This window comes from Pelmatolapia mariae, linkage group LG3_W (assembly GCF_036321145.2).
Source record: "Pelmatolapia mariae isolate MD_Pm_ZW linkage group LG3_W, Pm_UMD_F_2, whole genome shotgun sequence".
Taxonomy (NCBI): Eukaryota; Metazoa; Chordata; class Actinopteri; order Cichliformes; family Cichlidae; genus Pelmatolapia; species Pelmatolapia mariae.
The window spans coordinates 84,973,691-84,994,147 of record NC_086229.1 but is presented as its reverse complement, the minus strand read 5'-3'; the positions used below and the strand labels follow the sequence as shown (position 1 = coordinate 84,994,147).

Here is a 20,457-nt window from a genome sequence, read left to right as displayed (position 1 = left end):
TAACTGCTATTCTACAAATAATGAGAAAATAATTATTTCAGTCTACACGCCAGTTATCCTCACAACATGAACAAACATTAATTTTCTACCAGTTCCTGCAGTTTGCATTGTGAAATGTCACTGAAATTAAGATGGAACTGTTGCTGAAGCCAGGATCATTTCCCTTACTGCGATCACTGACGCATGCTGCCAGCATGGGCAGATTCATTATAACAATTGGCTACTATTTGCTGTTTGTGCTGTTCAGTTCCTTGTAACACCGTATGCAACAACTGATTGTCCACCATGGATCGGTTAAACACCCACTCAGCATTTGTATTCATTGGTTTATCTGTCAATTGCAATAAAATGTGCTAAAATTACTTTTTCTTTGTGCTTTCATCAGGCATAACGTTTTGACCACTGATAGGGGAAGTGAATAAATCTGATTATCTCTTCATTATGGCCCCTGTAGGTGGATGGAATATATTAGAGAACAAGTGAACATTTTGTCCTCAAAGTTGATGTTAGAAGCAGGAAAAATGGACAAGCCTAAGGATTTGATTGAGTTTGACAAGGACTGAAGTGTGATGGCTAGACTGGGTCAGAGCATCTCCAAAACTGCAGCTCTTGTGGGATGGTCCCGGTCTGCAGTTGTTAGTATCTATCAGAAAGGAAGCAACTGTGGTGACGGGCGGTCAAGGCTTAGTGATGCATGTGGGGATTGGCCCATGTGGTTCGATCCAACAGATGAGCTCAAAGTGCTGAAAAAGTTAATGCTGGTTCTGATAGATATGTAGAATACACAGAGCATCATAGTTTGTTCGCCAACAATGAGCACAGGAGCATCAGAACTGAACCATGGAGCAATGAAACAGTTTGGTTTAATGACTCGCGTTTTCTTTTGCATCACATGGATGGACCTGGTGCTTGTGTCACGTACCTGGGGAACACCTGACACCAGGATACACTATGGGAAGAAGGCAAGCTGGCAGTGTGATGCTTCAGGCAATATTCACATGGAAAACCTTTGGCCCTGCCATTCATTATGGATCTTACTTTGATACATGCAACCTAGCTAAGCGTTGTTGTAGACATGTACACCCTGATGGCTGTGGCCTCCTTCAGGAGGATAATATGCACTGCTGCAAAGCAAAAAATGGTTCAGCAACAGTTTGAGGAGTACAACAAAGAGTTTGAGGCGTTGACTTGGCCTCCAAATTCTCAAGATCTGAGTCCAGTCGAGCATAGGAGGTGCTGGACAAACAAGTCCAATCCACAGAGGCTTCACCTCACAGCTTACATGACCTAAAGGATCTGTTGCTAACATCTTAGTGTCAGATACCACAGTACACCTTCAGAGGTCCAGTGGAGTCTGTGCCTCAACAGCTCAGGGCTGTTTTGGCAGCAGAACTGGGGTCAATACAGTATTGGTCAGGTGGCCATAACGCTGCCTGGTCAGTGCAATTAGCTGAAGACTTTGGGAAGGACTACATGTACAGGCAATCTACAAAGGTCATGAATTAGGTTTTCAGGCAAACAGTATTCATATTGATTGTTTCTCTCTAGGTTGACTCCATGGCTGGGATGACCTCCCAGCCCAGCATGGGAGCCATGGTTGCCTGCGCCAAGGGGACCAAGCTTGACACTGGTATGTCACACACTCATTAGCCTCTCTGCACCCACAGGTCAGTTGTTTAAAAAATAAAGTCATATAAAGAATTACAATTACTTTTGGCCAAAGGAGCACTAGTAAGTATTACGATGAGTAACTAAATGTTTAAAAATACACCTGCAGCTTGTATTGCAGCTTGGAGTTGTTAATGAGATCAAGCTCAGAATACATTTTTGAGTGTCCTGCTTCAGAGGAGGAAAGGCATTGATCAACAAATCAATGCATGAGTCAAAGTCAGGCAGACCTGTGTGTTCTGCCCAGTGATAATGTACACAGTCGATTGTTAGAGGGCGATGTAAAGAAAAGGAGACGGCAAAAAGAAGGAAACCACTATGGTCAATAAAAAACTCCTCTGATCCATAAGATAAATGGTTCACTTGTGAGCTAAAGATAAGTACAGGCAGATTTTTTTTGTTTTGTTTTTTTGTTTGTTTTTGATGTCCACAGCCCTGCATGGTTATATAAACAATATCAGCAGTAGCCATTATTAAGGTGGTCGTATTTCATAAGTTTGCTAAAAATTGAAACCTGATGTGCAGCACAAGCACATCAGGAGCATCCTTGGAGCATTTTAAGGGTTTAAGGTTCTCTGAAAATGCCTTAATGTCACACTTAGTGACTGATTTGCTTTCCCAAACAGCATCGTACCAGCCTCTGTCAGATATCTTGTTGTTGGCCTTTGTATTGTGCATTATGTTATATTCTCCCACACCTCTGATCAGCGACTGGGCTCGGTGACCTCCCACAGCGAGGGCAGCAGAAAGGAAGATGTGTTAACGCACTCAGTCGTAAAACTTCTGTTTAAAAATTGAAGGGAAATGAATCGAGTTAAAGGAATTAAAAGTGATGTGGAGTTTGCTGCTCAGTTATGTAGAGTAATGCTGTTGGGAATACTGACTCAGCTCAGCTAACCAGATGTGATAGCTCATTTCCATTACTCAAAACCTTAAAATGCCCAGCCAATTTTGTTTACATGATATTCATACCGCACATTTAATGCACTGTCAGCTCCTGCAGCGCAGTATGTCCTTAACGTAAGAAGTTTGGCACTGTAGGGTAAATTATTGCCGATTAAGTTTTAAATAGACTAGCGCAGGCGCCCTGATATTCTGTGACACAGTATTTTTCTATCGCCTGTTTTCTGCCGTGTTGTGATTGTCCTTAGTTTTATCATTGATCGCTTGGCGTAGACTCTTATGTAGCCCCAGTGCAGTTATCCTCAAGCACAGACTACTCAGTCTGTGGTGATACACACATCTGCATCCCTGCTTTGCATATTTATTGGTGTATTCTCAGACATGGTCTGAAGAGGGTTCTGCAGTTCCTGTCGCGAATAAAATCACTGTTTGTTAAACTGATGCAGAATCTAGCAAGCCTTTGTTTGTTTTACATGGTTTCCTTTTTCTTTGGATTAAACATCAGTGCTTAACATTTAAAATAATTAACCCGTACATGAGAACTTCCTCCTTAAACTGTTAGTTTAGAAAATGTATTAGACCATATCATAAAAGCATGAAAACACAAATATAGAAAAATAGTTTAAAACTTAAAAACATATTATTTATTAGGCCATTAACAGGCTTGGTTCACATTTTTACACCCAAACTCGAGTCGGCGCCATTTACTAAAACACATTTTTCTTATTTTTCTATTGAGAAATGCAAGTAAATGAATGTCATTTGGCATCTTAATCAGAAGTAGTAATGTGCTTTTTCTATTTTTTCTTTTAAAAATTTGTAACACATTTTGAAAACTGAAGGAAAACAATAATTATAATAATTTCAGTTAAAGAGCTTGCACATTCTGGTGGATTAACCATTAGAGAAACATCAGAAAATAATTTGTATATCGTGGTGATATCACATCACAGTACTTCTGTAGTACTGGGCACATTAGGCTGGGTTAAAGCACAAGTAATTTCCACTTTTGAGTGACTAAAAAAAGTCTTAAGTGTAATTACAGTGCAGCTACAGTGGTTTCAGAAAATGATGGTAAACCTCAGGTGTTGGTGGTACCTAAAGGAGTCCTTCAAAGTGAATGAGCTGGTTTGCTTGGCTTATTGTTTCTGCAGCAAAATGTTATGATCACTCATATTTAAAACCCTTTCATAGAAGAGGAAGTGATTTTTGTTCATAAAGCAACGGAGTAACAGAGCCATTTAGGCGTGTGTGGCTTGAGCCATGAAGGAAAATCTGTTTGCATCATTGCTGCTCACTCAGTACTCATTTAACCCACAGCTGGATGCAACAGGTTCTTGGACTCGAGTAGGAAACATTGTAGAGTGCGACATAAATGTTTCAGTGAAAGAAATTATCTCGTCATTTTGGCGCAGTCCGGTTTAATGACACAATATCAATTTGTGAGCATACAGTACCAAAAAAATGGGAACAGAAAGACAAGGTCATTACTCAAGAGCCAGAGTTTTTCAAGTCTCTCAGGCTATTCATGGAATTTCAATTTGCAGACTGTCTCACACACATTTGTGCACACTCGTGCTCTATCCTGTATCCTGGGGTGACCCTGGTAAATGCATTATGCATACAGCTCCCTCTCACATCCAGCTTCTTTTATACCTGTCATCTTGGGCTCATGTCTTCTTTTCATCACTGCGTGATTTTGTGCCTCTCTCCTTTTCCCTCTCTGTTTGCCCATCTTACTACATTTGTAATCAAGAAAAGCACTGTCTGACACTTCCATACCTTACTGACCCTAGTCTGTTTACTGCTTCTCTTTACTCCCTCCCAGCTTTCTTCCATCTCTCTTTCAAAGCAATAATCAGTGCAGTGTAGTGTGCGCTGCCTATTCGATCTCCCACCCTCTCTCTGCTCTTATGCCTTTTCCTATTACTCCCCCTGCTTTCACATTGTCTTCCCTCGTCATCCTCCTCTTCCTTCTTTCTCAGTCTGCAACAAACCAATTAACAGCACTTTCCATGCCTCCAACTCCCCCTCTGCTTGTCCTTTCCCTTCGTCTCCCTCAAAATCTCCCTTGGTATCTCTTTCTCCCAGAGAAATGGCAAAGCATTGGCTCTGTGGTTAATTTGTTTGTCTTCATGCTGTCTCTTTATGCAGTAAGCCACGACATGCGTACATACCCATGCGTTTTAAAAGTCATACATATTCACACATAGTTATGCAGCTGAATGATGACACATATTAAAATGGTCCTCATGTTTATTTGACACTGCATTTACTGCCTTCTCTTGTGCATCATGCTTGGATTTAATTGATAACATTTTTAGTAACAAATGGCAGACGCTCTGCTCAGAGGTTATACGTTAACTGTGTAGACAGTCAAACCCTACACACTCACAGCTGAACCCAGACAAACGAGTGAGCAGAGGCATTAAATGCATCCAACCTGTTACATCTACCCTTGTATTTAGGTTTTTTCTCCCACAACATTATTGTGTCATGTCTCCGTCTTTGCATCGTCACTGACGTTCTTCGTCTCATCAGCCTCTGGTGTGTGTGTGTGTGTGTGTGTGTGTTACAACTGTATATGTGTGTCAGTCTACAAAATGTGTGTATAGATTAATGAAAGCAGAAGTATGCGTCTGTCTGTTTGTATCCTCTGTTAGTGATTTTGTGCTGCTAATGAGCTGAATATTGATGGCGGTTCGTCACTACCAAGCAGCCATCTGTATGAGTGATCTATGGACATGTGTGTTCCCATGGGTGCCTAAACGGGGGGAACAAGTGAAGCAAACGAATCCCCATTATTCAATTATGGAAAAAGCTTGTCCTATCATTCTTTGTGTGTTCTAATTATAGATTTATCGTCATACGGTTGCGTGTGTGTCGGATTTATTTACAAGGATCTGTGTACAAAAGGAACAAGGGCTGAGCAGATGAACGCTTGAACTTAAAACATTTAGGCTGTGATCAGTTTACTATTGAATAAAACTAATTGCAAAGTTAATCAAACTTCTAAGATTGAATGTTTATTATTTCAGACTAATTCAAAGTCATTTAGACTTTCAGACCATTTTTTCCTAATTGTCTTTGGAGTACCAGGGGCATTAATTTGATCATACGGCAGCTGAAGCTGGTTGTTTGCTTGCTATTGAAGTTGCAGGCTGGCTTGAGTTAGAGCACCTCTCTCCAGGTTGGGCAGTCATCATTGGGACTTTTACTGGGAATGAAGCACATCTGCAGATTTCAATTTGTAGGTGTCCTTTAGACAGTCTGGCTGGAGTCGACTGAGCAGGTTCTGCAGGACAGAGCCAGATGATGTTGGCACACAGCAGGAAGCAGCTGCTGCTGTTGATTTAGACTCTGAATTGTTTTACTTGAACTACACCAGGCTTCAAAATTTGTGGCATAACTATGTAACTTATTCCAAAATACACAAAAGATTTAGGTGCCACATTAAACAAAAAATTAAACTAGATGAAGAAATCTTGATTAACTTAAACGTGGTAAGTGCAAAGTCCAAATAAAGTAAATTGTGTGAATAAAATGCTTTAAAGTAGTTGAAGAAAAATGGTATTACTATGGGAAGAAGGCAAGCTGGCTAAAGTATTCAACAGTAAAAGGGAGAGAGTACGAAGTAGGAGCTAAGATAACAAAAGAATAATATGATATAAGAGTTGAGAGGGAGCAAGTCAGTCGTGATCAATTGTTTTATCACACTGGTCTGGTTGAAGCGTGTTTCAGGGGTTTTGCACTGTTGTTGGACTTGACACCCTAAATCCTTTAAGAAATATCTTTTTTTTCTACGATTAGTTTAATTCTGTTTAGAATAAACCACAGTGTTGACCAAAGAAACTGAAAGGCCATGGACATAGTGTAATTCAGTCATTGTGTTACTTACTGACTGAATAATGTGTCATGCATCTCTAAACAATCACATCTGCATAAGATGATATGATACAATAAACTGATTGTGAAATCTTTTTAACATACTGGAAAGTATTAGAATGTTCAGGTCTGTAACGGTCTGGTGTACTGGGATACTGTGTTCAGCTGTGGCTCGCCAGTCGGCCTCGTAGACCTTTTAATAATTTGTGAGCTTCTGTTCTTTACAAATAAATATCCAAACCATGAGAGAGGGTCAACAGAAGAGCAATCAAATCATCATAGTTTTGTCAATGTGGAAATGAGTTTCCTCAGATATGGCAGACCATTGTCCTTTTTTTGCACACAGCTTCAGTTTATCTTATTCCAAGATTATAAGACTGAACACCTTCCACCGCCTTTCACTTAATGGACATGACCTCTTGTGCATGAGTAAATTTTCTAAAGTCGCTGATCATATGTTTTGTTTTGGATATGTTTAATTAAAGATGGGACTCATCACACCTTTTATTAAAATCATCAAGGACTGGGCCATGGGTGGTCTCGTTATCCTGAAGCTGTCTAACAATAACACAGTCATGTGCATACTTTTAAAATGGTTGCGTTTTCATACCTTTTAGGCAAGCAAATGGTTACAGATGCCAAATTAACCACTTTTATAGGAAAATTAGCATTTTCTTCAGTAAAGTAAATGCAGGTTTGTGGCAGCGGGGTGAGAGAGAGGGGTGTGTGTCTGTTTGTGAGAGTGAGACAAAGACGTGTAGAACATCTTCAAAACATCTTCAGAGTCGTTGAAGATGTTTTCAAGAACTGTAGAAATGACACACAAGATTCTCTTATATTGAATTGTTCATTCTCGTTGAATATGACGCCACTAAGATGTTCTTAGTTCTTTAAATGTCTTGCAAAAAACAGTCATTGTTCAACTCTTATTGCAGATTATCTTCATCCCCCCAAATTCCACTGAGACTCAGATTCGCCGTGTGTAAACCTGTCCACTTGCTGACACTTTAAGCTTCCCTCAGACCCGTTTTGTGAAATGTTAGCTTGTAAGATGTTTTGACCTTTCATTATCTCCTTATTTCAGCTTATAACTCAGTCACATATAATTTATGTTTATTTTTAAACGATATCAAGTGTCACACCGTGTTTAGGAACTAATTCAAACCAGTTTAAAAAATCATTTTGAATCACTATATGAGTTGATTAGGTCAAAGCCTTAGTAGTCACACATCATTCTTTGGCAGTCACAGTCTGTTAATCCCCTGCAGTGTGACAGAAGTGAGAAATGTGCCATTTAGCATAATTGCAATTATGACTTGGAAAAAGAGCAGATAGGCTAACACATGCATTAACTTCCTTGGTGTAGAGAGGCCTACCAGACTTTAGGTTAGCTGAGATTAGAGTTGTACTGTTGGCTAAATACTAAACCAGTTAAATCAGTGTTGGCTGAGTTTGCCCACCTGATGTTACCTTCATGGAGGAAAAAGAAGTAACCCTCCTGCTCTAAGTAGACAGTAGCCTGATGAGTTTAAGATCTCTAGTTTGCTCACTGAGTCTTATTTAATAAAACGTGATGTTAATTATGTGCATCGTGGTTACATTAATGTCAGAAGTTATGATAAAGGAGGTTATGGTTTGGGGTCATAGCCCTTACCTATGACCTCTGGTTCCAAAAAGCTAAGAGCTCAGGGACCCCCTCTCTTCTCACACCCAGATCTCACACTCACAGGAAGTGATTGAATTACCATGGTTACAGGGCATTCCTCTTTGTTGTATCCACAGTTTTAAATAGGTGGACTTAAAATTAGGTGGTTTAAAGTTGCAAATGTCTCTTTGTCCATCAGCTAAAAGCCCCCACACGCATAAAGTTGAGTGTAGCGGCTCAGCTGCAGCTGATTTTAGGGAGGAGCTAAAGATTCGCCCACGGTGACCTTTGAATCAGACTCAGCTGCCGAACATGTCCCCGCACTGTATTAATCCAAACTATAATTTCACAATGGAAGCATAAATGAAAGATTAAAAATAAGTGTTCACAAACAGAGAAGAAAATGGACCCAATTACTGCCTGACTTGGCAGACAGTTGAATTTGAGGAGCAACAACATGCACATTAATATCACATTAATTTCACAGTAGCTCCATTTACCCGCCAAGATCACAGTCGAGGCACGCAAACACTTTGGAGTATGTACTCTCTTTCAATCTAAAAAGTACAAGCTTGTCTCTGTTATTGAAGTAATAAGTTTGGCTCGTTAATATGGCTGATTTTTGTCATCATTAGCCAAAAGCTCAGTGTACTGCCATTTCTGTCATGGTATTAAAGCAGTTGCAAGGTAAGCTGCTTTAACACACCTTAAGTGGCAGCAACAAATGCTGTTTTATTTATTTTATTTTTTATTTTTTTTAAGATCTCAAAATATCAGAGGGATTTAACAAGCAGCTTTGATGTAGCAAAGACTAGATTAAAATACAGAGTGACTTTTCCAGCATGCTTACAGGCTCCGAGTACAATTTACACAATAGGTAAACTAGATATTATCCTGTAATACACCTTCCAGAAGAGATGAGCATGAGGTGCTGCTTCTGCTGCAGACTAGTTTGTGGAAAGTACATTATAAAAACTACAGGCTGATACTGGGTTATTGATAGAGGAGGGAAAATTATGGGATTAACTTTCCACTAACATGTTTTTAAGACTACATAGAAACCTACCAAGCAGGCACAACTCCCCTTCACACGATGTTGTCCATTTGATGGTGCTCTGCTGTATGTGATGCAGACAGCTGAGAGTAGGAATTGGCACACTGTAGTGTCACTGAATATGTATTCAAACATACCTGATTGGTGTGTGTTAACAACAGTTTAGCACACTGCTCAGTTTAACATGCTGCTTATTTTTTTTGCATTAGCATCAGCATCATAAGCCCACAATTGACTAGTTGGCAGAGTGCACATGTTGTCAATATGACTAATTCAGATAAATGGCAGGCTCCCATGGCTTCACTAACAGTTCATCTGTATTTATAGACAGTATCACATCACATCTCCCTCTTTTCAGCAATTGAAAGAAGCCAGATTTTAAGCTAAATCTGGCGATTGGTACTTTACATGAAGACAACAGTATTGTTGTTTAATGCTGAATGCATTTAATCTCACCAGCCGCTTCATATGCTGTGTTAGTACTGAGTTGGACATGATCACACAGATTTGTCAGCAATATATATCCATGATGGGAATCTTCTGTTCCAGCACATCTTAAAGGTGCTCTGAGATCTATGACTCTGGAGGCTATTTGAGAGTATTGTGACAATCCACCGTATCCTGCTAAAAGGAGCCATCAAGAGACTGTCACACTGTGGCTATAAAAGAGTAGACATGGTCAGTAACAATGCTCGGGTAGGCTGTGACATTTAAAAACATCATCCTTTGCTTTTCATATCTTCTGTTGTCCAAGTTTGGCGAGTCTGTGGAGAATTGTAGCCTCTGTTTCCTATACTGAGCTGATACAAGTTTCTGTTGCCGTAGCCCATCTGCTTCAAGGTTCAACATGTTATGCACTCGGAGATGCCCTTCTGCATACCTCGGTTATAACAAGTTGTTATTTGAGTCTGTTTCCTTCCTATCAGCTCAAAGCAGTCTGGCCCTTCTCTTGACCTCTGCCATCAACAAAACATTTTCACCCAGAGAACTGCTGCTCGCTGGATATTTGCTTTTTTCCAGACAATTATGTGTAAACCCTAGGAAAAGGTGATGTTTGAGAAAATTCCAGTTTCTGAAATGCTCACATCAGTCTGACACCAACAACCATACCACATTCAAAGTCGCTGAACTCACCTTGTTGCCATTCTGATGCTCCGTTTGAACTCTGACACTTTGGTCTGCGTGCATTTAAGTGCTGCCTTGTGATCAGCTGGTTAGATATTTGCATTAACATATAGTTTAACAGGTTTACCTGTTAAGTGGCAGGCGAGTGTAAGTAACCCCTAAGATTACAAGCTAAAATTTCTGCTCAGGGTTTCTATCTCTAGTGACATGCTTTAATTTTCTATATTAAAAGACCTCAAACATCAAAATATCTTTGCTTTTGTTTTAAGTGTAAAGTAATTTTCAGTTCACCGTACGCCAAGTCTCATAACTGTGTGCACTGAGCACAGATTTGATGTCAGTTTACTGTCCTGTTTTGCAGGCATCGCTCTGGAGAAGGTGTTTGACTACAGTGAATACTGGGAAGTAGCCAGAGGCTTGTATGCTCCATTTGATTGCACTGCCACCATGAAATCTGGCAATGCCGACGTGTATGAGAATGAGATACCCGGAGGACAGTACACCAACCTTCACTTCCAGGTACAGTTAAATGCTGCCGTTTTGCTTTTGCCTGTCAGTGGATTATTTCGAGGCTAAAAACATTAGATTACTGCATTGTACGAATCCAATTCCAAAATTTGCGACCGGTACGATGAACTGCGTTCACGCTGTGCCTGTTTTTAAATCGCTGACACCTGAGGTCCCAAAGATCACGCGTATCCAGTATTGATTTTCAGCCCTTACATTATGTTGTCATTTACATTTTACACAGCGTCCCAGTGTTTTGTAACTGGGTTTGTATCTGGTTAACTTAAAATGGAGAAGCAGGTTCTCTGTGTCTATTATCTCAATAAAACATAAGATATCATCTGTTTCAGTCACTGTTGTTAACACGGTTGTGCTTAAAGTTCAAAGCTCAGAAACTTGAGTAAAAGCTGCTTATTCCAGTGTTTGCGAATGCTGTGCCAAAATACAAACAAGACTCTGCAGTGTTTGTGTTGTTATAGTCACACTGAAAAATTTAAGAGATAATTTCAAAGTGATTTAAACCACAGGACCGTCGCTGTAGAATTCTTCCCAAGTGTTCAGCTGCAGGACTGGCTTGTCCAGCATTCCTTGATTTTTCTCTTAAATTGGATGTAATGAAAAGAAAAGCTTACTCGGTTCATTGGTCTATTGCAGGCTCACAGTATGGGACTGGGCAACAAGTTCAAGGAGGTGAAGAAGGCCTACGCAGAGGCCAACAAACTACTTGGAGACCTTATTAAGGTGAGACATGGACACCAAGCGTCCCAGCTTGCTCTTTATTTTCATGATCAAGCTGTGTCGTTTCAGCTTTAATTTAGTTTACCAGCACAACAAAGATGCATTTGGAGTCAGTGATGATAGTGGCCTCAACACCCAGCTGCAGTAACTGATGCCAGAAAGTCCTAATTTAACTTGGCAGATAAGACTATATTCGAAAGTCCTTGATTTAGGAGCATCAGCTGTAATGGTTTATATTATTATCTTCTTAAACAGAGCAGTATAAATGGGTTTGGGGAAATGAATAGAATGCACAAGGTCGGGCACATTTGCAGCGTTAATGATGTTTTACTTTGTAATATTATGTCTGACTTGGGTCACGTGAATTTCCTGCTGAAAGCACAATTAGAAATGAGTTTTCGATATTCTTTCATCGGCCTGGCTCACACTGACTCAGTCTGCCAAGCCGCCCCTCTTTCCTGGCTTGGCTGAGCAAAACAATCCCAGATTAAGTTAGGTGCATTCACTGTTCTGTGCAGTCTGAATTCACTTTCAGTGCAGCAGTATATTTGGCTTTCCTCAGCTTCCTTTTCCTCCGAGAGTAATTTTGTTGTGTGCCTAACTTTTTATAGCTTTGTCATTTCCCTTGCTAGACTTGTTTATCTTTTCCCGGCTAGTCTACATTAGGCTCATTTATCCTCTCATTTACCAGGTGGATTTAACGTAACTTCAGCCATCACTAATTGTAGTCATGGACAGGGAGCTCTGCTGGAACACTGTCATTCTGTGCCTAGGCTGACCTCCTGCCTGCTTCTTGTTTATTATCTTTCATTAATTACTATGCTTTTCCCATTTCTTTTTCTCTCCCTGTAATTATTTTGTTCTTTCTTTTGCATTTTCTTTCATTATCGAGCCACCCTCTCACTTTCCTTCTGTTCTCCATTCCACATGCTGCTTTCTGCATTTATTCTCAGCCATCTCTTTATTTTGCTTTTTCTTACCTTAGACATGCTCCCATGGATTCCCCATTATTTTAACACCTTCTTCTCTCTTTCTTTAGGTCTCTCAATTTTCCCTCTCTGGTCCCTTCTCCCTAATTTTCTCTCCCCCTTTATGTTTTCCTCATCAATTCTCTCCCCCCGACGTCCCCTACCCCTCTGCCCATGCCTCTCTATCAATTCAATTAAGACTCTGTGGGCTTCACTGCACAAGCCAATGTTGGCTTAATGTGCCTACGGGCCCTGCTATGCTCTCCGTTGTATCCTGTTAGCTCGACAATGGCTGTGTCTCTCACACTGTTGGTTTGTCGATTAGGGAGAAGGAGTACGCTTGTCAGATGTAGACATGGAGTACACACACCACATACTGCACTGGCAGTAAGCAGTGCACCTAAAGTATATGCCCACACGCACCACGGCGAAGCCCATATCTTTGAAGTTTAGTGCCGTCAGTGAAGGAGAAATGGGGATACTTTCCTCATTTTAATCAAGAACACAGCTCTAATTATTTCAGATTAAAAAACAAAGTTAAATGTCTAATCTTCTTCAAAGCATTTACATAAAAGTGATTTGCATTAAAGGGATTGTTTACTTCACAGAGTCTATTAATTCATGTTTTCTTGCAGTGGGTGTCATGTTCTGAATTAAGAAATCAAGATATTTGTACAGGATGTCTCAACTTACAAAACCGCATCATTACTTAAGCTCATGGGCCTCTCACTCAGTAGCAGACAACATCAAACTCGACACGGGAATCTGGGAGATTTTCATAAAATGCTCATAAGCCTGACAGTTTCATAGCTTAATATTAATTCCAGATGTGCAGCTGAGTATAATCATTACATTGCTTGCTGAGTATCCTGTGCCAGTTCTGTAAATCTGCCTTAATCCACAGACTTGATTTACAATTATAAACAGGTATAAAACTACCTCATTAGTTTTCCTTCGCATTAGTGACCATGGAGTTCAGAAAGATCAGATTGAATCTCTTAATGATCGTGGACCAGCCGTTCGTTTGCATGCAGAGCATTTGAATTATGAACTATGACTATTTAATGACCCAAGCTACAATGACTCTACTAAATATGACACCTGCAGTAGGATTAGGATTGTGCTCCGTTTTCATGCATGTATCACATACAGTTTAATTAGGTTTAATCTCAATTTTTAAAGCATGCATGTGGTAAAATGTAGTGCTGGGAATGCTAAGCTGAAAAGAACCATTGATGATATGACCTTGAAACTGGTGAGCAGCTATAGAATAGAGACACAAGATTTGTTTCCCTTTTCCACCTTGTGTAACACATCGTGTACGCTGCGTGTTTTGGTTGATGCCGGTCTCCTTTGACCTCCTGTCAGCCTACTGGTCACATAGTGCACAGTATATGTACAGTATAACTACTGAGCTGACAAACCTTGTCTGGAAGATAAGAAGGGGTCTTGTCTAGTTCCAAATCTACTCGTTACTGATTGGAAGACTCTAGTGAGAAAACCCCACACATGAACAGATGTCTCCAGTGTTTGTGTTAGTGATATGAACTGAAAATGCCATAAAGCAATGAGCATTTCTAAAGTTAATTTTTATCTACGCAAATGTCAGCGCAACATGCATTGCAGCAAAAGCTGCTGGATTAATTGGCAATGACTTGCATATTGCTGGAGCATAAGTTGTCAAACTCACCAGGGCCTCCCTTCCTCGATTTCCCTGCTTTTAACTTGTTTTGCTATCAACTTCCAGTCTCCTCCTCTCTCTCTCAGCTACATCTGTCTCAGTGTGAGCTTGTCGGTATAAAGAGGACAGCTTGTATATGTATTTGTGAGTGTGCTCTGTCTTCTTCCCTTACCCTGTCACTTTCCTCTTGCAATTACAAGCACGTATCCACTCACCTCCCCATCTCAAAACACACTCGGTCTCTCATACTTCGAGGTGGACCACCTCCTTGTATTGCCTGTGGGGCTGCAGATGTCTACTGCTCTTCTCTGTTTGCTTCTGTCTCTCCTCCCCTCGGTTAATCTGTCCATCCCTTTATTTCTCCCTCTTAGTCTTCCTGCCTCACTCTTCATCACCCCGTCTGCAGTCTCTCCCCACTCTCACTCTCCAGTTTCATTTGGTCTCATCTCCTCCTTCATCACCGCCTCCCACCTTCCCTCATTTCGATTAGACTTCCTTCATGTATCTCTAATCTTTCTATCGTTTCTCCCCTCCCCCTCTTCTCTAAGCCTCTCGTTATCGCTCCTCTCTCGTCTCCTCCCCTCCTGACAGGTACCATTCTTCACTCTGCTCCTAGCTTGGCTGGCTGGGCAGTGCGTGTATGTGTTTTCGTTACATTTGCCTTCTCCCTGAAACAGTCGCGCACACACTGATCTGGATGATATAATCCTACGCTCTTTAGGGCAGTTCAGGTTTGGATAGTTGCATTTCGAGACAAATTTGAGCAAAGTACACAGATGCACACACAAAATCCACCGGCATGCCGCACACTCAAACGTGCCATTGTACCAGATTTCTGCTGCCAGGGGTGCGAAGTCACACAGGACCACTTAGTGAGGACTGCACATTAGTTGAAGTGAGAAAGATGGACAGAAGGTGGAAGAGCAGTGTGAGAGAAAAGGAACACGGAGGTGGTGGGAACAGAAAGAGCCGCTGGAGGTGGGTGAGGGTGGAACAGGGCTTGTGTCTCAGATGTGATAATGAGAGCTTTAATTTGGATTAATCCGCATTAATTCCTGATAAAAAGCATTTATGGGAGAGGCAGAAATGGCAGGAGCTAATTTAATCTCCCTATTCGGTCTCCAAAGTAGCTTTGGGTAACAGAATGTAAAATATGTCCAGTGTAAATCATTTAGCACTGTATCTATACAACACTAACGGTAAACATGTACGTAGATATTTATTTTTATGTTCAGCCTTGCCAAAGTGTGACTCAGTGAATGGCAATGTCAGTAAGTGGGTCAGTTTCTCTGCCATCTCAGCTAGTGAAAGGATCAACATGAACATTTACAGAGAAACTTCTGCTCCCCAGGATAAATTTATTAGTTTTTTCCCTTTTCTGTTTTAGTGACGCTCTGAAATTGAACGCAGGACCTTAAATTGACCAGATTTCTCTCTGTGCGTCTCAACATCTCAGAGCAGATTGTTACAAATTTTATATCCAATCTGGTCCCAGTATGTCTTTCCCAGAGGGAATCCAGTGACTCTCACGGTTTCTGGCTGAATAAGATGTAGATGTAACACGGTGCAGTGTTTAGCACTGTCAACCTTTTTAAGAAGTGTGGCTTAACACCCGGTTTCTTGGTCTTGTCAGGGGAAAAAGATAACAGCAGGCGTTTTCTACTGCAGTGCATTTTGTTCAGAGGCTCAAGAAGCTGATTACTTATGTCAGTCCAGTCAAAAGCTAAACTTCCCTCTAAAGTAGTGGCATAAAGACACCATCTTATCAGTAAGACGGAGAGCGATCAGCAGCCAAGAGTCTGAGCTCGGCTTCGCACAGGAACAGAGGAAATCAGATTTTTCTAACCCGACCACAATGTGATTTTCCTCACTCCTCGTCTAAAAATATAGGAAAGCTCACACATCATATATAGCTCATACACCGCTGAAAATATGATTTCTCTTTTTCCCCGTGTGTGAGGCATCCGGAGAGAGTTGGAGGTGGGTGATTCATCAACAGAGATTGATAATGAGAGTAACACTCTTGATGTTACTGTGGATCAAGCAAAAAGAAATATTTGGCAGACGGACTAGAGAGAAGAGGGATGGGAACGGGACCAAGTTGATTCATGAAGGAAGAGTAAAAATCCAACATGTTGGCTTTTAGTGTAAAGACAAAGGTCAAGATAGTGAGTGAGGGATGAAGTAAGAAGGCTGTTTTTTGAAGATGGGTAATAAAGATGGAAAGATGTAACACCTGTGCAGTGAAATGAGGAGAAACATGAACTCCAGACGCAGAGAAAACTAAGCAACATTGAGCTTTGCTGTGTTTTGATAGATTTTAAGTAACTCAGCAGTATGCTTTTGTTTGACATCTCCACAGTTTATATTAACAACCGGCTCAAATCTCTCAAGGTTTTTTGCAGTCGTTCATTGTGTAAAAGCAGGGTGTCATTATAGCCTCTACTCACAAACCCCGTCAACCTGAACTACAGGTGTTGTAGCAGAGAATGCTGAAGGGAGGTGCATTTCTTCTATCTTGTTTGTCTCGCTGCGTAATCACTTGCACATGTCCTTTGAAAATAGTCCAAATGGTTTTGGACTTTAGCAGGCATCCTGGGGGTGTTCTTGACACTTGGCTTCTGATTGCACAGAAACAAGTTTCAAAAGAACTGATGTGATCATTCTGATGTTTGTTAAAATGCAGTTGCACAGTGGGAGGAACTGTTTGAGACACTTTCATTATTTTGTCACTTAAGTATTGTTTTTTTGACCAAAGATGTTATAATGCTGTATCAGGATTTGCTTGGTTGATCTGACAGTGTAGCTTAAATCGTTTATACTGTTTCTTCCACTGATGGCATTTTCTATTTTTACAGCAGCTTGACATGAAAAAAAAAGTCAGTATTGCTATGTCTAAACACAAAAAGCGCGTACACACACACACATTCTCGTTTTGCAATCTTAGTGAGGACATCTAGTTCACATAATGCTTTCCCTAGCTGCTTACCCTACCCCTAACCATCAAAAATGAATGCCTAAGCCTAACCGTAACTTAATTGTAACCCTGGCATTAAAACCACATTTTGAACCTGAAAAATGCCTTCAAATCGTGAGGACCGGTGTTCATGTCCTCTGTTGGTCCCCACAAGTATAGTAGAATGCCAGTTTCTGGTCCTCACAAAGATGCCTAAACAGGAACACACACACACAGGGCTGTAGTTGTTGAAAGACTGAAGTGATCCCACGAGCTCAGATAGCCTAACAAGCACCCAAATCCCAGGAGGTTGTAGTAATCCCAGAGGGATGTGTGTGCTTTATTTCTTCCTCACAATAATTTGGTATCGCTTCTTTGAGAAATAGGTGTCAAGGTCTTTGTTTGGGGATTCCTCAGGGAATCTCAGCTTAATCTATATTTGTTCATCCATTTCTCTCCTTGCTCTCTCTCCTTTTGAGTGCTCTAATTGCCTTGGAAATAGACTTTGTGTAAAACGTGGACCTGCTTCCTGCATGCTCTGCTCCTTCAGCTGTCAGTTCTTACATTTACAGACGATGCATCGGGAAACAACCCCAGAGTTTTTGCCAAAAAACAAAATGTGAAAATGGTTTTTAAATTTAGAAGAGGTTAAATCTGGAAGGGGAAACTAACATCTTTTCTGTTTTATTCCCCCTTAGCTCTCTCTTTCTAACAGATAATAAAATGTTAAGGACGGAGTACAAACCGTAGTGTTTGTTTATGAGATTAGAAGTTGGTGGGTCATATTAATTGACCCCTTTCTCACTTTAATGGTCCAAGCACCAGATGGAAGTCAACAGGAAAGCCTTAAATTTGCGTCTCCAATCATTACAATAAGAGTAATGTGTGCAATTGATATTTGCACCAGTGTCCTGTTCAGTCTGAAGAGACTCTACCTATCACCATTATGCTAATAGGGATCGCTATTACCATAATGATATGCCATTATAAATAATGAAAGAGTGAATACGTGTGATTTTAATGAATGTTTTCTGCACCCTTTTTTCTTCCCTCCTCGTTTTCAGGTTCATTCTGTTTTCACAGAGCAGACCAAATCAGATGATTAAAGAGGCTGTGTAGATGTAAACATCTTTTCATTTCCCTTTCTCCGGGTCTCTCTGTGCTTAATCTTTGTAGACAGCATCTTCATTAAAACAAACACTCTGTGACCACTTCTCTTTTGCTGAAATCACCGCGGAGGTGCAGAAATACCTGTGCTCTGCAGACGGGAAGACTTGGCGTGGAAGAATGCTGTAGCCTGACAGACAAACTGCAGCAACTTCTAGTCTGCCATTACCCAACTTAAAAAAATGCTCTATTTTCTGTTAATACTTTCTTTTTTTTCCTCTATGAATGTGTGGATATATATATTTTTCTGTCAGCTTAAAAGGCGCAGTGAATAACAGCGGCTCTCCTTGTCCCAAGCAAACTGTGATAATCTGTGTGCAGAGGCTGTGATGAAATAGAAGTATCTAACTGAAGGGTACATCAGGCTAATATTAACTTTCTTTATCCAGAAATGGATTTAACACTCCCAAACGAAACACTACAAGTGCTCAGACTTTTTTCCTCTTTGCTAGGTGACTCCTTCCTCAAAGATCGTGGGTGACCTGGCCCAGTTCATGGTGCAGAACAACCTGACCAGAGCAGAGGTGGAGGAGAGAGCGGACGAGTTGTCCTTCCCCCTCTCTGTCGTCGAGTTCCTTCAGGGATACGTTGGGATACCACATGGAGGATTCCCTGAGCCGTTCAGATCTAAGGTACTCATATTGGAGTCTTTGTATGGAATTCCAATAAGGATTTGTACAAAAGCATTCATTTATTTATTTAAAAACCATTTAACTTCCCTATCTGCTGGAATAAATGGACACGGCTATTTAGATCACAAAATACTCGCTCAACATTTGTCCTTCATGTCCTTCACTTGTGCCTTTTTGTAACAAACACGGGCCAGAGAGCTTTATTAAAGGTGTGCATGTAATTACACACATGCAAACACACAAGTTCTGTTTCATGCTTTATCTCATCTGGCACAAGCTGAAAACAGTTTCTTTGCCTCTGCTCTTCTTTTCTCGTCTCCTCACGAGTGCATACAGCGAGGGCGACTGCTATGCGCATCAGGGGGCCACCAGCATGACGTCTCCTTGGGAGTTACAAGAACACACAGAGGATTAAAAAATGTCACAATTTCCCCTGAATGTTACTAACATAGTGGCTAGTTGACATTTCTGAAAAGTTTTTTTTTCAGTATTTCCTCTTCCATCTGATATTTTGAGCAGTGTAAGTGTGTAGATGTACAGTTAAAGTGAATTTTTAATACTTTGATGTATTCCCCCACTGGTCAAGTCATTTCTTACAGCCCTATCAACGTGTTTCCTCAGTTCATAGCTTAGTTTTATCTTAAACGATCTGTCGGTTTGTTTTTGTCGTCATTTGCCTCCCGTCCTTCCTTTTCTTTGTTTGCCCAAGTGAAACATCGCTTGTCCTCCTGCCACTTTTCTTCTTCTTCTAACATAATCAGAAGTTTTTTATTTAGTTCCACGTGAAGTCCAGCCATTTTTCTTTCACCTTCTGTCTGCTTCCTGTTTAGTTTGTGATGGTATATTGGTGTGTCTTATGTTTTTCAATACTTTGTCTGGTGAGTCATTACCATTTTAAAAAGCACAGATAGCTGCTGTGTTCATTCAGGTCATCAGGTTTGGTTTAGGTGGTTTTCTGTTCAGTCAGCATAGATGCTAAATGCTGCAAGATGCTAAAGTGTCACTATTTTCTTTTTTCAAATAACTTTTTACTTGTTTAAGTGGATATTTGCATTCCAAATAATGCAAAAAAGACACCAGACTTTCTTTAAAACAACTGTCAGAGCTGCAGGTTGCATCGTAGTGTGTACTCTGAGTAAATACTCAATACAAAATCCTCTCATCTCAGCCAGAACATCTGACTAAATCTCTCGATATTCAGACACCTTCAGCACCGAGTGCACAGCATAACGTCAGACGTTCGTTCAGTTAAATAATTACTACCAGAGTTTACTTTTGCTTTGATTTCATTGTGTTTTAATTTGTGTGCTATTGTGTTTGCCTATGTCGACATGGAAGCTGCACAGCTGAGACCTAAATCTGATATTCACTCACACACACACACACCATGTATCAGCGTGACTGATTTACATAACCTCGGCTCAGACGTGAAAAGACACGAGAGGAATTTTGTTTAAAGGAAAGAAAGTCAAACATTTATCACATTATCTTTAGAAAGCAGAGCTAGCTTGTGACTACTTTGCCTTCA

The 20,457-nt window shown here is 40.6% G+C and overlaps 1 protein-coding gene across 1 annotated transcript in view; it reads left to right on the top strand.

Annotated features, from left to right (window-relative positions):
• Positions 1-20,457, top strand: part of pcxb (pyruvate carboxylase b) — a 293,413-nt gene that overhangs the window by 253,209 nt on the left and 19,747 nt on the right. Inside the window, exons 19-22 of the mRNA XM_063470144.1 lie at positions 1,549-1,630; positions 10,642-10,799; positions 11,442-11,528; positions 18,750-18,929. Of these exons, the coding sequence (XP_063326214.1) occupies positions 1,549-1,630; positions 10,642-10,799; positions 11,442-11,528; positions 18,750-18,929 (507 nt within the window). The remainder of the gene's footprint in view (positions 1-1,548; positions 1,631-10,641; positions 10,800-11,441; positions 11,529-18,749; positions 18,930-20,457) is intronic.